This window comes from Acanthopagrus latus, chromosome 8 (assembly GCF_904848185.1).
Source record: "Acanthopagrus latus isolate v.2019 chromosome 8, fAcaLat1.1, whole genome shotgun sequence".
In the NCBI taxonomy this organism is placed as follows: Eukaryota; Metazoa; Chordata; class Actinopteri; order Spariformes; family Sparidae; genus Acanthopagrus; species Acanthopagrus latus.
Genome location: NC_051046.1, coordinates 13,970,627 through 13,988,145, shown reverse-complemented (window position 1 = coordinate 13,988,145; position 17,519 = coordinate 13,970,627). Strand labels below are relative to the sequence as shown.

At 42.8% G+C, this 17,519-nt stretch overlaps 2 protein-coding genes across 6 annotated transcripts in view; both read left to right on the top strand.

Annotated features, from left to right (window-relative positions):
• The first annotated feature begins 1,017 nt into the window (after positions 1–1,017).
• Positions 1,018–9,579, top strand: taf3 (TAF3 RNA polymerase II, TATA box binding protein (TBP)-associated facto). Its single transcript, XM_037107112.1, has 7 exons — positions 1,018–1,387; positions 1,827–2,069; positions 2,503–4,331; positions 4,418–4,500; positions 5,363–5,633; positions 5,721–5,827; positions 8,711–9,579. The coding sequence occupies exons 1-7, from the start codon at positions 1,222–1,224 to the stop codon at positions 8,823–8,825; spliced, it is 2,814 nt and encodes a 937-aa protein (XP_036963007.1). The 5' UTR covers positions 1,018–1,221; the 3' UTR covers positions 8,826–9,579.
• Positions 9,580–14,471: 4,892 nt separating this feature from the next.
• LOC119024063 (CUGBP Elav-like family member 2) overlaps positions 14,472–17,519 on the top strand; it is a 30,514-nt gene continuing 27,466 nt past the window's right edge. The window contains exon 1 of one of the 5 annotated variants that reach the window (XM_037106479.1): positions 14,472–14,668. In XM_037106479.1, coding sequence (XP_036962374.1) covers positions 14,556–14,668 — 113 coding nt within the window. In that variant the 5' untranslated portion in view covers positions 14,472–14,555. Of the gene's footprint in view, positions 14,669–17,067; positions 17,450–17,519 lie in introns of those variants that run through there. The other 4 variants (XM_037106478.1, XM_037106477.1, XM_037106482.1 and 1 more) reach the window with 4 other exon arrangements.

Sequence of the window (17,519 nt, the reverse complement as noted above, 5' to 3'; positions counted from 1 at the left end):
AGCAAAATAGTATCTTCTTGAGATTTTTAAGACATGAGATGTTGTTAAAGCTGTTGAGCAAGAACTCTTTAGTTTGGTCCAGATCTAAGTAAGGGCTATGTATTGACTTGTACATGATCTGGTGGATCCCCCTCTTGGTTGTATCTTGTAAATAAAAGGGCATGCTTAAAAACAAGCATAACACACTACTCAAAATGAGTTAAGGATACATTTATGGGTGCACATATGCATGTGCATGGATTTGCAATAAAAGTCTAATTAAATCTGGCATTAATTTTGAGAACCTAAAAAAAAAATCACAAAATATGGGGGGGCACAATCAGATATGTCACAGAATAAACAATCAAGTGAAACAGTAACATTTCTTTTGTACTTTTGAGAAGTGTACCGGGAGTGAACGGAAAAAAGGATAAAGTTTGTAGGCTGATGTACCATTCTGGGTGACAAGACTGAATGAAAACGCTGAACATCCGTTCTTGTTGTACTGCGTTTGTAGACAAGCAAGAATGTGTTAAAAAAAAAAAAAAACCTGCTTTTGTTTTCGAAAACACAACAGGAAATGAAACTGGAACCACAGTTTTGCCGTTTCACTACTCAAGTGGTACGTTTTCTTCAAATTAGACACTTAACGCCTTGCACAACATTCGCTCTTAAATGAAAACTGAACTAAGCTGTAAGTCATGCAGGGACAGGAAGCGATGACCGTTTTCTTCCACTTCAACGTGACACAGTGGATGTGAACCGAAAACCAAAACTGATCGTCGGCTTGTTTCTGTCTGTTAAAATTCCTTCCTGAGCGAATAGCTGGTAACTTGTTTAAAGCCAGACCTATTCGGACTTCACCTTGAAAGAATTTTTTGAAATGTATTAAATGTGGTACATGGTAGATATATTTTATAAATATATAAGTAAATGCCGGAGCTACTTCCTCCTTCCTGCGCATCGTCGGACGGTGTGTGAGCTGCTCGAACACAGCAGAGCTGTGTAGGCAGGCCGCGTCTTCTGCGCATGTGCGATCTAGATTTCGGGGATGGGTCTATCGATGGAATCAAGATGGCGACTCTGGCGAAAGCGCCAATATATTTACTGAAGTAGATGTCAAAAATTAACCGCGTTAGCGGGTTTTCTCAAGCCCCTCGGGGGTTCCGTGAAACATGAAGACCAGGAGGATGTTTTGGGAGAGGAACTGACCGGGATTAATACCGTAACTAAGTCAGCGAGATGTGCGAGAGCTATGCCCGCTCGCTGCTGCGTGTTTCGGTGGCGCAGATCTGCCAGGCTCTGGGCTGGGATGCGGTTCAGCTCACTGCGTGCGATCTGCTGTCCGATGTGCTGCATCGATATATCCAGCAGTTAGCCAGGGCCTGCCACCGCTACTCTGAGCTCTGTAAGTGCTTTGTTTGGAACCCCGATTACTTTTTTAACCTATAAACCCGAAGTAGTCGATCACGTTGTTGTTGACTGGTTGCGTAGCTGGCGCCCCCTAGCAAAGGTTGATGTGTCAAAAAGTACAGTGGCAGTGTAGCTAACCAGCTTCCATGTATTGTTATCATAGTGGCTATGATGCTCCTCTGTGGTCGCACCATCGTAAGTAGTAAATGTCACGTGATTTCAGCACTCAGGTATTATTTGTATAACGATTTAATCAACCTGGAACCTGTTGAGCATTACTTCTTACTTCAGGGTGAATGTCAACATCAGTCAGGACACCTCCTTTTTATATGCACTACAATCTTTTTCAACGTCATTATCAACCGTGAAGTTGTAGTATAGTGAACAAGAGGTTATGCTGAGTTTTAATGGCTTGTTTTGATCCTTTATTTCAGATGGAAGAACAGATCCGGTCCTGGATGATGTCAGCCAGGCCTTCAGACTGCTGGGGGTGAGTCTGAGCGAACTGGAGGACTACGTCCACAACCTGGAACCTGTGGCCTTCAACCATCAAACACCGCTCTTCCCTGTTAGCAAAAACAATGTCCTGCAGTTTCCCCAGCCCGGAGCCCGAGATGCAGAGGAAAGGAAGGATTATATTCCAGATTACATGCCACCCCTGGTCTCCTTACAAGAAGGTGAGCACATATGACTGATTTATGCTCATCTCTGAGTGTGTGTGCTGTCAGTGTTTACCACAGGTTGATGGCTGTATTTTTGATGAACCCTATGTTTGCAACTAAGTTGATAGAATAAACATAATAAGTTATCCTATGTTGTCATGTTGCTTATAATGATCACTATTAGTTGTTCTGTTTTTTCAAAAGTTTAATGAAAAGCTCTCAAAAAGTTAAAACAAAGACTCAATGTGATAACCTTAATGTAGGTAAGGATTGATTTAGACCATAGTTTCCCATTTTAGCTAGACTTGCGTAATAAACTGGCAACTGTGTGTATAAGTCCATGTCTAGTAACTTGCACAGCAGTTAGAAACGTGTTTTGGTTGTGAGAATCCTTGCAGGTTTATTTAAAACAGCGCTAAACTCACATTTTCCTCCTCTGCCTTTCTAGAAGAGGAGGAGGAGGAGGTCCTCGCTGACATGGGCACCTCAGCTGAAGCTATGCAGGTGGCACTGGAAGAGGACGAGGAGGAAATGGACGAAGATGAGACTGTCAACGATGAGAACCACCCACTGAAGAGGCACTTGGACAGTCCTGACGCAGCTTTGGGCATGATGCCTACCTCCAAGAGACCGCGCATGTACCCTGGCCTCAGCCCAGAATGGGGGGTTGAGCCCAGGGAGCCCCTTACCTCTCTCAACCCTCAGCGTGTTCCCCCAGGCATGCTGCCTTCTCATGATAGCCTTGACACCTTGTCACCTGAAACACCTTCTGGAGCGCTGCCTTCCTTCAGACCTCTGCCGGTAGTACCAAAACACTCGGATCCAAAGGGCCTCACCACTCCAGGAAGAAAGCCCAAGGTCTCATCTCCCAGCAGACAACGGACTAAGTCCCCTAAAGGGGTCCTTCCTGTTCCGGTGGGTGGTAGTCCCATCCATTCCCCAAAACCATCTAAGGAAAGGAAGAAATCCCCAGGAAGGACAAAGAGTCCTAAAAGCCCCAAGAGCCCCAAGATGGGTTCAGCCAAAGCATCCCAAACCCAGAGCAAGACAGATGCTGTGCATAAGCTACCACTGTCTGCTCTGAGTGAGCGGATGGGCAAAGAGAACATACATATGCGTTTAAATATGGAGGACAGGGAGTTAGCTGAGGGCCCTTTTAAGAAAATAGAGCCTGATAATACAGCTATTGATGACTCCATTGATGCTGTGATTGCCAGAGCGTGTGCCGAGCGGGAGCCTGATCCTTTCGCCTTCTCCTCCGGCTCTGATTCGGACAGCAATGGATTCTCGAGCCCCAGGAGGCTGACCATCATGGAGCCCTCTACACCTAAGCTCCTGATTGGGGCAGGCAACTCTATAAAAGACACATCAACACCACTTCACCTACAGGCACATTCAGGCTTGGGAAACTGGACTATGGATGATTCAATCAATGAGGTGATCCGAAAGGTTAACCAGGGGGGTCCGTCTGCACCCCCGCCAAACCAAGGAGAATATGTGTCCTCTGGATCAGCTTCACCACCCACTCCTGAACCTCTGCTCAAGGTGTTTGAGGAGAAGAACAAGATTGTGTCATCAGTAGAGGTGAAGAAGAAGCTGAAGAAAGAGCTCAAAACTAAAATGAAGAAGAAGGAGAAAGACAAGCCGAAAGACAAAGACCGGGAAAAGGATAAGGGCAAGCTGAAAGAGAAGAACAAGGATAAGAACAGAGATAAAAACAAGGAGTTTTCCAAGGATGTCAAGATGCCCTGGAAGGAGTTTGGACTGAAGGATGATGAGCTCTTTGTTCAGCGAGACTTTACTCTGCCTGAGGGCTCCATCAAGATTAAAAACAGAGATGGAGATGCTCCTAAGAAGGAGAAGGAGAAACACAAAGACAAAAAGAAGGATAAAGAAAAAAGTAAAAAGGACAAAGACAAGAGGGACAAGGGTAAAGACCGGAGCAAGGATGACAGGCAGAAACAATCTGCGTTGGCGCCCTTTGCTATTGGTGAACTTCCACCCCTGTTCAGCCCCTCTGCCTGCCTGCGCATACCCTCCATGCTTCCCCCTTTGGCCCCGATCCTCCAGGATAAGGAAGTAAAGAGCAAAGAGAAGGACAAGAAGAAAGACAAAAAGGAGAAGAAGAAAAAGAAAGACAAGGAGAAGGACAAGGAGCGGGAGAAGGCCAAAGAAAAGGAGAGGGAGAAGGAAGAGAAGAGGAAAGAGAAGGAGCGGGAAAAGGAAAAACGCGAAAAGGAGAAAGAGAAAGAAAAAGAGAGAATTCGGTTGGAGAAGGTAACTTTTTTTGTTTTTGTTCGGTATGTCATACTGTGTCTGTGTTGGAGTGGTCCTCAAATTTACCTGCTCCTTCCTGTCTTCAGGTGAAAGTAGAGACTCCGGCAGCCTTACCGTCTCCAGTCATCCCCAGACTGACGCTCAGAGTGGGAGCAGGCCAGGACAAAATGTAAGCACTAATTTTTCAAGTGACACTTCTGGTCATATTTCTTTGGTCATATCTTTTCCCACTAGTTGCAGAAAAGAAAAACATTTAAAGATATTGGTTTCTGCAGCTGTATTATAAGACTGGGCTGGGAATCGAAACTCGCTACTCCTTTTTTTGTTGGAAATGACACATTAGCAGTAAAGTACCTTATGATGGCTGAACTGTCAGAACCATACGCTTCTTAACTTATTTTTTGATAAAGTAGTTCCTAATTGAACTGAACAGGTTATGAGTTGTATACTGTGAAACTACTAAATTAGGCTTTTTTTGTTACATAAAAAGCAGTGTTGTAGAAAGTACCTTGAAATCATACTTGAGTGAAAGTTAAGACATCATGTTGAAATATCACTTTGGTAAAGTTAAAAGTCACCCCTGTGAATAGTACTTGTGTGAAAATGTTAAAGTATCTGATATTAAATGAACTAAAGTATCAAAAGTAAAAGTAAATTATACATATATTTGCATGTGTATATATTTACAGATTTTCAGTCATGATGATCCAATATTAATCATTTTTCTGATTATCGGGAATAATTTTTAATTCTCATTGCCAAAGTAAGTAGTGAGTACGTCATCTAATAAGTAGTATCTAAGAATTGTACGGTAAAAATAAATACAGTACATAGTTACATTTGATCATTGGGAAAAAGCATATTGATATTGCTGCTAATGTAGAAACACTGCAAATGTATAAGTAATGTTTAATCAGGTGAGTCACACTGAGATTGAGGAGGACCATCGTTATTCTTTACATTACAGAACTTACATAGCGACAGCATCGTCTTGTATATATGCTAACCTAGTTATCTCTGTCCATCACCAGCGTTATCAGCAAAGTGGTTCCAAATTCAGAGCCCAAGACGCCAACACCCAAGACCCCCGCTGCCAAGTCTGGACCTGGGAATCGCCCACGTACGCCCCCACCGCCCCCAGTACTCACACCCATAGTGCCCATCCTGCCCCCACCTGCCTCTCCACTTCCGCCGGCTCCTGTCCCTTCATCGTTGCTCTCCCCTGCCCCCATGCTCTCTCCTGCCGCGTCCCTCAAAACACCAGTCCGCAGCGTCGTGACCGAGACCGTCAGTACATACGTGGTGAGTGCTCATACTTGTGCATGGCGGTGCACTGTGTGGTTCACCACTGTGTGTCATTAACTCCTCTGTGATCTGTATTCTCCTAAGATCCGAGATGAGTGGGGAAACCAGATCTGGATTTGTCCCGGATGCAACAAACCTGATGATGGTAGTCCCATGATAGGGTGTGATGACTGTGATGATTGGTATCATTGGTAAGAGACTTGTTTTCTTGTATTCTTCTTTATTTTATGACCTTATTTGTACCACGTTGTGTTTTTTATGTTTTGTTTCTTTTGCATAGTTGACTGTTAAGTTCAAGTGTTACCGTCAGCCTTAAGAAGAAGAAGAAATCCTTTTTTATACTTTATTATCATCCTTTTTTAAAAAAATTCACTGTGTTTTTACCTGTTTTGTGTTGTTTTGATACACAAAATTCACAATTAATACCTCAGTTTTGGGGTCCACAGTTTTGTACGTTTCTGGTACAGCAATGAAAGTAATGCACATGGAGAATTTTTTGTTATTTATTTTCACATTTAAAAGAAAACAATAAGGCTCATTGACTACTGAAATGTTATCTGTCTGTCTATCCATGAGTAGTGGCCAGTCCTGGATGACTGCAGCTTGTCGTCCACTCTAATGCACATGTAAAGGATCATTACATTGAAGCTGTAGTCTGTAATAGATACTGTCAGGTGACAGTAGGTGACTGATAGTTTAGCTTGTTTGGTTGTTTCATATTTGAATAGTTTGCTGCAGTTTTTTTTTTCCAAATCTTTGTTTAGTGTTATTGTATCTTACAGGGAAACTTTAATGCCAGATCTAAACAGATCTAAATGACATGTTCAGCTCTGTTTGTCAGCTGTCATTTTTCATCAGTTGTCCCACTGCCAAACCTGTCCAACAGGTGGAAGACTGTTTTTAGAAATGTTAAACACTGAGACAGCTTCATAATTCAACTTAATTTGACAGTTCGAAGGCTATATATGTTTCTGTGTTTCATATTTGCCATAGTAGGGAAATGTTTTTGTCATTTATTCTGAACAGTGTGAACACTGAATGGTGGCTCATGGGCCGTACTTCTTACTGTGACATTAAAGGCCTTTAAAACTGGCATATTGTCATTAAATAGCAAAAAATGACATCTAAATAATATATATCTATAATGTAACATCATTAGAATCTCCATTGTTGGTAATTCCTGAACTGCAGCTTCTAAGACAGGTGGTCAGACTGACAAATATGTACATGTGAAGGCACATCGTAGCGTAACTCAAGCTCATTTGACCATATGCTCTAATCCTGTATTCTGTACAGCAGAGTATGGTTGCATATCCACAGAGAGAAACTCTCCTGTAAGGTTGTTGCATTTTTGCTATAGTCTGAATCTGCAGTGAGAGAAGTACTCGCTTTCCAGTCTTTGTCCTGATCCGCTGATCAACACTCTCTGGTGACACTGTTGTGAATTTCGCTGGAAGTGCTTTCCAAAGACGTATCCAACTTCAGTCTAACAATGTCACCATGAAGGTGTTCTTTCTTCTTTTTTTGATTCACTAACCGATAAACTATCCTGCTCTCATACAGTTGCTCCAAATATCATGGGAAGATCCTCCAGTTCTGGTGTCTCATTTGAGTTTTCTAGTTGGATGGCAGCGACACTACGAGCATACTTGTCATCTATGAGACCTCAAAAATAGTGAGGATTCTGAAGCGAAAGCAGAACAATCTGAGTTTGCGAGTCTTTGTTACTGCCATTTTGCTGACTTGAAAGAAAATAACAAAAATAATGAGGTCACTGCAACAGCATTTTTACCTCCAATACTTAAATACTTTCTTTTGATGCTCAGGAAAGATAGGCAGAACTAACTTTCATCAGTTTTCATACATTCATTCGTCTTTGCCCCTTAGAGGGTCTCAACTCGCCACTGCCCTGAGTTTGACAGCCTCTGGATGGTGATTCACCTCGGTGATTGACAGAAAAACTGATTTACAAAATGCAAGCTTCTTTGAAACTTTGTGAGAAAAGGGAAGTTTTCTTTCCAATACTTCGAAAAAATATGCTTGAGTTCTTCTTTTTATTCTCCCATTTTCGCTGTCCACTCACTCACTCACTCACTCACTCACTCACTCACTGAGGACCGGCGCCAGCAGTAGACACTGCACGGTGCCAAAAAAAAGGTGGAAAAATGTGACATAAATTGGTAGAAAGGAATGGAGACTGGCAGTGAAGCACAGGAGAACATGGGGAGGGTTGGCGTGTATGACTCACCTGGCTGACCAGGCTTGCCTGAGTAGCATAATGCGACTGATAAACAACTGGTAAAGCATCCTCACATTTTTTTGGAATATCTGTAGGTGGCTTTTAGCAGCATATGTCAGCTTTTCTGTGGCCAGGTAACAAGACAGTCTCCCCAGGGTTTAATTAACAGTTTGTTCCATTAGAGAAGTATTTTACAGCTGGACAGATGGCCCTTGCATTAAACTGGTCTGTCTATGCAGTAGAAAGACACATACATCTTGAAATTAGTGCTTCATGACCAGAGCAAACAGAAGAAAACAAGGTAAAACCTTCTCTTTCTCTCTCTAACACTCTCTCTCTAATACAGTGCCCTAAAAAAAAATATGTTTGAAAATATAAGCCATAAAGAGGCAGAGTAGTAACAGATATTTGATTTACACCCGATCAGCACTGCCGAGTTTCATTTGGAGTTCAGTGACACGCCCCACACAACGCTCTCTCTTGAGCCAACAATGCCCTTTGTGTCCGTTGATGCAGGCATACAGAAAAAAAAGCAGAAGTACAATCTGTAGTCTCTAAAATCCAGCAGATGGCCTGTTCTCTGTCATTTAGGGAATTTCTTCAAAAAAGTGCGAACCCCTGGGTGCAGGGAACATGCAGAGAGTTTTACCGCTGTGCATTTCCACACACTGGTTGAAAATCAGCAAAGTTCCCATTCAAGCTTATTTGGCTAGTTATTATGTTGTGCAAACCAGACTGAACATCCTTTGATGAGGTGGGTAGAAATGTGGGAAACAGCTGCATCACCAGAATCTTTCCATTAAGCCCCAAATCTGTTCTTCTCTTCTCTGCTCAGGCCTTGTGTTGGGATCCTCACAGCCCCTCCAGAGGACCAGCAGTGGTTCTGTGTCAAGTGTTCCAGCAAGAAGAAGGACAAAAAACACAAGAAAAGGAAACACAAACCACACTGAGACTATGCAAAAAGCACATATTTTGGACTTTTTCTGGACTGAAAGCCATCACAGAACACTCATGGCTCTGCTGTAAAATAATAATAAAAAAAAAAAAGTTTAAATTGTGGCTGATGCTAATAACTGATGATTTTTTTTAATGATGTCAGCCATGATGCTTTGTGAGATGGTAAGAAAAAAAAAAGGCTTTAACCAGCACATATCCAGCCTTAGTTCTCATGTGGGCTCAGTGCCCCCCCCCCCCTTTCACCTGTAAATCATTTGCTTGTCGTTTTTTTTTTTTGGAGATTTTCCAGTCGCAGGAGATCGTGACAATTATGTTTGTAAAAGGACATCATGACAATTTGTCTCAGAAGAGAGCTCAACAAAGCAGAACCGGACAACAGCTAACATTCATCGTCTTTATTTCTGTTTCGAACCTTTCAGCAGTTTTTTTTCCGCAGCGTCATTGAAATGTCGTGTATATAATGATGATGGCATCAGGTGTGTATAAATGTGTCAATACCGACTTCCAAGCCAAGTGCATTTCGTTCTTAGGATCCTGACTTGTTAAATCCGCTCAGATATTGGTTTTTAACTCGAATGATTTTCTGTAATTTCTGTACATTTTTTAAATTCAAAGTTTGTATTTTTTTTTTTTTCTTCATATGAATTTGTCCTGGAGTTATACTGTAGCTGTGCTTGTAATGTAATTCATTTCGCTGATATTTCAATATTAAAGATGAACAGTCTGTGTACTCACAGGCTTCAAAGACGCAAAGCTCATTACCATCAAAACTTAACCTGCATTTACTGTCAACAACCACTTCCGTACATTCTTATTTCGATTCCAAACCAGACGGACAGCTCTGCATATACCCCAATTTTTTGCCCCTGCAGCTGTTTGCTTTTGCTTGACATGTAGAATGGAGTGGAAATATTTTTAACAAACTGATTTTGTTCCTGCTCATTTCAGACTTGATGGCAAAACATTTGTCAGAGCAGCTGGTTACAGATCAAGTTCTGGATCTTCCCTTGCAGCGGTCATGGTAATGCATTAGCACTTCACTCACACTGGGTGACTGTCTTGACAGTCGCATTGCACATGACGGCTCATCTGAAAGGTTAATTGTGGATTGTGAGGAATGAATTTCTCCTCCTCTGCCACTTGCCACAGAGTTGTTTTTGCTTTCCCCTCACTGACCACATGGTGTCATTCTTCATGCACAGACGGGTACAGCTCATGACACGTGTAGACGCCCCGGTGGGTTCACAGAAAATGTATTCCACCACATCATGAACGTCAGAAATGTAACAGGTGTCTCTCTGTTGATGCGTGTGGAATCCTCATCTCGCGAAGCATGCATTTACGTAAAGCCAGCTCCAGAAGTGCCACCCTTCACGAGTGGACCTATAGATGACTGTAAACATGATTAATAGCCCCTCACAAGCTGTTAAGACGTATAGAATCGAGATAGTAAAGTGTGTCTCCACAGTTATCAGTGGACTTTCATTTTTATGATGCAGGTTTTTACATGTGTGATGTGACTTTTTCCATTCTTTGAAGTCAGGTGCTCATGTGAACGGTATGTAGGAGGCTGTTTATCTATAGCTGGAGGTTTTAATAGCAGTCAAGCTTGACTTTACACACTGAACTCTGAAAGGACGAGATGTTTATCAGATTGGGTGGCTGACGGTATATAGCATAACGAAAATGCATTCTGGTGCAAAACTATTGAATGATTTATGAACAGTGGCAGCACTTTAAAATCAGTTCTTTTAACAGGGAGCTGCTTCTGTTTCTGAAGGAGCTGCAGCTGTCAGAGAAAAGCTCATTAAAGGAAAGGTTTGCCCAAAAATGAAAATTCGAGGCAAGGCAAGTTCAGATAGCAGCATTCAAACACGAGGCAATTCGTGGTGCTCTACAGAGACATTAACAACATTTTCAAATTGCATTTACAATTACATTTGCATAGACAATGAAAACAAAATAAATGGTTACAGATAGAAAATGAAATAAAAAGACAATGCAAAACAAAAGCAAGCAAATAAAAGATTTAAATGTGTAGCCATCTTATTAGAAATCCACAGTAAACAGTAATCTTTTAAGACCTGATTTAAATGAGCTGACAGTTTTAGCGTTTTAACCTCAAGTTAGTCTGGAAGCTTGATCCATGCAGATGGGGAGCATAAAAACCAAAATCTGCTTCACCACCGCTTGGTTTTGATCCTGGGCAGACTGTGCCAACGTGTCCCAGATGACCTAAAGGGGTCTGGATGCTACTTAACGTACGAGTAAATCATCTAATATGTATTTAGGCCCGAGACCATTAAGTGCATTATAGACAAGTAGCAAAATCTTTCCTTTGACACACAAGAAACCAGCGTAGTGATTTAAGGGTCGGCGTAATGTCCTCCATCTTCTTAGAGTTCGTGCTCAATCGTTATCTACTCACCTTAATGCCAACTGAAAGTCAGATGAAGGTTCATAGTCCACAAAACAAATCTAGAGCTTCACAGCAATACAGCAAAACATTCTCCTAAACAACTAAGTAGATGGGGACGTTATTCGGACCCTCAGTGAGCTTAGCAGTTACTGTGAAGATTACTGCTTTGAAAAGGTTGTAAATGGCTTCTCTCACTTCAAATCAGTTTGGGATGTCAGGGTATGGAGCCATAGTATGTTTTATCTTTTTTTTTTTTGCAGTTGTTTAGGAGAATGCTGCAACACAGTTCTGCTGTGAAGCTCCAGAAACGTCACTCAACTTCGATCAGATTGAGTAAAGCCCCCCACAAGCTACTATTAGTGTATTCAAGCTTGTTTTTAGATTTTTGCTCTCAAATTCTCTCATTTCTGTCTCAATTGCTGTTAAGTTTTAGGTCTGAATCCATGCCAGCCAGTCCCTCTACTTTGGCACAAAAATCAAATTATTTCAGTTTCACCCTAATTTAATTGAAGGAAAATGTGGCACACCCGATCGCTGGTGAACACAGTCACAGATACATCAGTCTTAGTTTAGTGATAAACAGGATTCAACCTCGGGCTCATCCTTCATAGACTAAAAAGACTCCCTCACTTTTTTAAGCTATGCCTTTTACTTATTCATCTCTCACTCTTTCTCTTTGAGTGTGTTACTCTCAGAGACGGGGCTGATGGAAATCTACTCAGTTGTCTTCCGATAACTAAGAATCAAAGAGGAAGTGGAAAAAGTGATGTGTGTCCAAAGTAAAGGGGAACTAAAAAGACTTCTGCCCATGCAAAACAAGCTGACATTTCAATGTGGTCGAACGCTCTTGTCATGTGAACTGCAATCACTCATGCAAGCCTTTGCGAACACAGCATGTCAGATGTTTAATAAATTGCATTTAGTTCAAACCAAATGACGAGACTTTCTTTGAACTGAAACATAAATGAGTGTCCCGTACTGAGCAGAGTCAGATGCTCAAATGCTAACTCCACTCAGGCTGTGGGCCTCCCGCTGTCTCTTCTGTCACACGTGCTGGTGTCAGGTCTCATACAGTCTAAGCTTTATGCTAGCATCTGTTGGATCATAAATTTTACTGCCAAGTGCCGGTTAAGAGTGCTGGCATGTTGAATATAAAAAAAAGGATTAGCTCTTTATTTCTTATTAGGTAAAAATAATGTTTTCACCTTGTCCAGAGGCATCTACACCACCTCAATAAAACAGATTCAGTGCTGCTCAAGGATATATAAAGAGGTTTCTAATAGATTTTACGTCTTCACTGTGCTCTGCACGAGTGCACGCCACGGAGCACGACGTCCACCGAGCTGTGACAGTTTCGGTTTTAACCCACGAAAACACAGACGGCATTTGTTTGTGCGATCATTCCCGAGGGAGCCCACGAGCGGTGAAAAGGGAAAGCTGATAAGCGCTTTCACTCATCACGAGGCCACCTGCAGAGCTGTAAATGTGTTGTTATTTCACTTATTTCATGACACGCATGAAAAAACACCACGTTTCCCTTCGTCGTAGATGAAGTAGTGAACAGGATGTGGCTGTCTTTTTTTTTTTTTTTTTTTTACGGCGGTGCACTTTTGCAGCTTTAACACTGTAACACACATGCACTTCATGCAGCACTCGTATACCATTTTGTGTCGTATTACTCGACGTCTGGAACCTGTTTTGAAGGGAAAGCATCAGTGCACACATGACATTATCATACTGAGCATTTTTCTGTGCTCTTACATGTTGGTAGATCAGAGCAGGAAGAGAGACCTTCAGTTATTTTGTGCTCTACATGGTGCCTGTGGCGCTGACAGTCATACTAAGCAGCAACGCATCATAAAGAACTAGATTTCGACGCCAGTATTTAAAATATTCATGTGAGCAGCACGAGCGGGGCTGAAATGAAGAGCATTTTGTGCCTCGATCAGAGGAAGTGGAGCCCCTTCACGCTGGTCTTCTCAGCTATGATACCAGCACACGCCAACGTGACCCTGTTTTTAGATGACTTTCCTACTAGATGTCATGTTACTCTAACAGGACACAACACCTATGGGAGAGGAAGACCTAGATTCAAATTCTCCTGGGTTTTGTGCAAAGGATATTGTTACAAATGACTATCGCATTAAAAAAAAAATCGGATGGCACAATGACAGGGAAAAGACACGCCTTACGAGAGGATATGTGTTCCGCGGCTTCAAAAACCGGTTTGCCTTCATCACACTCATAGATCCATGGCTCAGAACGCAGTCAAATGAGCTTGGCCTGATGCAAATTCATGTACAAGGCTTTCTTTGATAAAATTCTGTTCTCTAGCTCTAAATCCTGTCATCGGTTGATGATTATGGCTTCCAGTAATTTAATTGTAATGTGGAGTTTCCTATCCTGGATCTTTCTGTAGATTGACGTACTGCTAAATTTCATTTGAGTACATTGTGCTCTGGAATTCAGTAGCACGCCGTTAAATTCACTTTCAAACACTGCAGGTGTTTCAGCACAGATTGACTGCAGTCTGAAATCGTGAACAATGTGTGCAGTGCTGTAGTCTGTCCTTTTTTTTCTTAACAAGTACTAATGCTGACTGTACAATATTTGCTCATATTCTAGGAGGCTATCTTTGCCTCTACCTACTCCAGAATAATAACCACATGGGGTTGTCACGGAAAGCTCTCTACCTGTCACCCACAGGTTTATTATCAGACAGCTCATGGGGGGGGGGGGGGCAGTGACATGTACATCCACACAGAAGCAGAGGATGGTTACCTATAATGTGTGCAGGTGCTCAACAATGAGCCTACTGTTTAATATTAGAAATAGCTGTCTGCGTATGCCTCACCTTGGCCTTCATTTGGAGCATTTCACTAATTTAAATACATGCACACAAGCACATCACTAAACCAGGACTTATGGATGAGATCTTGTGGCAACTATGTCGATGTTTCCTCTAATTTCCCCCAATCTGACAGTGGGAATAAATCATCCATTTCCAATATCCTGAAGTTTCCCTAATATGGGTGTCAATTAGTGCATGAGTGCTACTGTGGCCACAGCTTTACAGCCTGCAAACTGGGCTGCCGCAGGCAGCACAATGCATTAGCGCACGATGAGCTGTCAGAGAGGATTATTTCAGCCACGCCAGTCAGCGAAGGGGGTGGGCGCCGCTCTGCTGCACTAAACCAAGGAGAAAGAGTAGGCGGGAGACAGAGACAGGGAGAGAAACACATAGAGGAAAGAGGGAAAGAGAAGAAAGTGTCCATTACACCGGGTGGATTTTTCCAGAGCACCGATGTTGGAACACTCTTCTGAGCTGGCCCTGGTGCAGAGTTTGTATGCCAACAGCATGCGCTGTCCCCCCTCTGCGGCCGGGATCTCTGTCAGGAATGAGGACCTGCCTATGAGGTACGTTGGGGTTGGCCCCTCATTCAAATCTGGGCTGCTTTTGTGGAGCAGCCCCGTATTTGGACTGCTTCTTTGTCTGGGCTGAATATTGTCATAGGATGTATTGTTTCCAGTTGAGGCGTTCTCCCATGCTGTGACTGTGGGAAGGGTGGTGTTCCTCTAGTGTACCTATATGTTTTTATATAGGAACCCTGAAATCATGTATTTGATTATAATAATTGTGGCCATCCATATCAATGCCATCTGCCCCAGACAACAATGTTTCAGTCAGGAGGCAGGGACTTAATTTTAAGATTGTACAGGAATAGAACAAATCCGTACATTACAGCATACTCACGTCATGTAATTTACCTTCCACCTCCTTTAAAAGTTCCACAATGGCTCACTCAGACACCTGCATGAACAGTAAATAAAGAACGAGAGACAACTGTGTCAGTGATGCAGGTGTTTGTCTCTGAATCACACAGGCCGCTGAAAAACACCAGCCTCATTGATTATATATCTCCTGACACCAACCGAGGCCTTACTGTACTCCCCCAGTCAAAAACAACAGCAGATATTAGTTATCTCTTTAAAAATACACATTTACACCCATCTTGAAATTTGCATTCATTTAGTGGAACTGTGCCCTGATAAGATGGTGTTCAGATGTGTGCTTAGCACATCTTGACACAGTGGATTTCCTCTGTGAAAGCATGATAAGATGAAGTTCTCTCTCTCCATTTTGAGAGCTCTTTAGTTGGTCGCCATTCTGCAAATGCTTTCACGAAAAAGCAGAGCGTAGAGAAAAGTGTGCCTCCAAGTTCAAGGCGACGTGTTCAAAAAGCCGTGTATGTGGCCCATTTGGGTTCGAAGCTGTCCTATTTTTACACCGCGCAGTTTGTCACGGAAAAAAAGCGATGCAAATTTAAATGCTGGACGATGATGATGATGATGATGACGATGATGGTGGTGGTGGGTAAGTGGGGCTTCATTTCCGCAGCAAGAAGGGGAAAACATTTGATGTAAACAACAAAAGCATGGTACGTGTGGAGGATTATGATAGGATTACAGAAGTAATAATCTGAGATTAAGAATAGGAGACTAGTATTAGAAGGTGCCAGCAACTAGGAATCAGCTCTTGGAATCGACTCCAATAAACATCTCTTAGGAATGCCAAGGAGACACATGCCACAAGGTAGAAATAAACTCACGTGAGGGCATGATGCACCATAGAGAACAATGTACTGCATGTTTTTATACACACCCAGCAGGAAAACTGGAGCTGCTCTACATGGTTCCTGCCCCCCCCCCCCTTTTTTTTTTTTACATTTTTTTTTTTTTTTGATAACAAATCTATTCAATAAGATCCCCTGAGATCTAATTGAGCCAAAGGAAATGGGTGGATGCTGCAGATGGGATGGCATTATTGTATTTTTTCCTCCATCTTAATGAAACCTGATTCTCCAGAGAGGTTTAGACGAGCTTTTTATAGCAGCCCCTCAAGCTTAATGTTAATGCATGTTGCAAACGTGGGCCCGTCTACATACATGGCAAAATAGGTCGCATATCACATTATGCATACAAACCTCTTTTAGGCTCTCTTTAATAGTGCATACTCTGCACCGGTGCCAAGTTGCCTTGAAATTGCTATGGATACAAGGATTAAGTCGGCTTTGGTGAATGGGATGTTTCTTAACACTCGCTATGAATAATATTTTTGGATTGTGCAGCTGCTGGGGCAATAATGAGTGGTTTGATAATTAGGCTTTGCCCCCCTTGCCCCTCTGCGATGGCAAACAGTACTTGACAACAGCACCCCCGCCTCTCCTCCCCAAGTGTAGAGGCCTCGCCCTGCAAGTCCGGCCCAACAAAAGAAGATAGGCTCCCCCTCCCCCAGGGAGACAACAGCCCAGCACAAAGGGGAACGTGACCTGTGACCCTGGGGAAAAGCAAGACAGCAAGAAAAACTGCATTTTAACCATCCCGCTTTTGACTGGAAGAGATTTATGGACCTGTCCAGCAATGTAAGGCAATGAACAAGCTGGGAATAGCCTTGTTTATTTGCCTAATCCAATAAAATAAAACAAAGCCAGGTTCCCGATTTAGACTCCTGAGAAATTATGGAAACAGGAGCAGCATTATTAATCAAGACGGTAATGACCTGGGTTCTATATTTAAACATTTTAAATTAGTCTCTAATCAGGATCATTAAATCTGTGACTCAGTCACAGACTGACCTCCTTATACACTGGAGCCGAACGTTTTATTCTATAGATGTAATGGTGATACCACAGCAGATGAGACCTGATCAACTACAATCAGGTCACTCAACTCCCCATAGAACCTGTGCCAGCCTCTAAAGGGACATTACAGTGTTTTACACATATGTTAGAGGCGGTGTGAGGCTTGCTGAGCAGCAGCAGCAGGCAGCATGGTCTCAGACTTTTGTTGAAGAGGCCACGCCTCTGGTTTGCTGCAGCTCGGTGTGCAGTGTGTGACAGCGGCTTGCCTCAATTTATTTCAGTCGGGGACGAGAGAGAGAAATTAGGAGGAGGGAATCAGGCGGATATCGGTGGCCTCTCTCTCCCTCTCTCTCATGCAGTTTTGAAGAAGACGCCCCCTCCCTGCACCTGTTCTGCTTCGTCTTGTCGCCGTCTCGCCGGAGTTGAGCCTCTTGCGAGTGAGCGGACGTCGCTCTCCTCATTGTTAGATAGACGTTGTTTTGAGCATGACTTCGACGTACAACCTGGATTTCCACCCTCTGGCCGAAAGTCGGTTAATGACTTCAGGCGACACGCTGTAAGTAATCCAACTATCGATCAACGTTTCGCCCTCGTCTCCCTTCGTAACATTTGCGACTGTTTGTTGA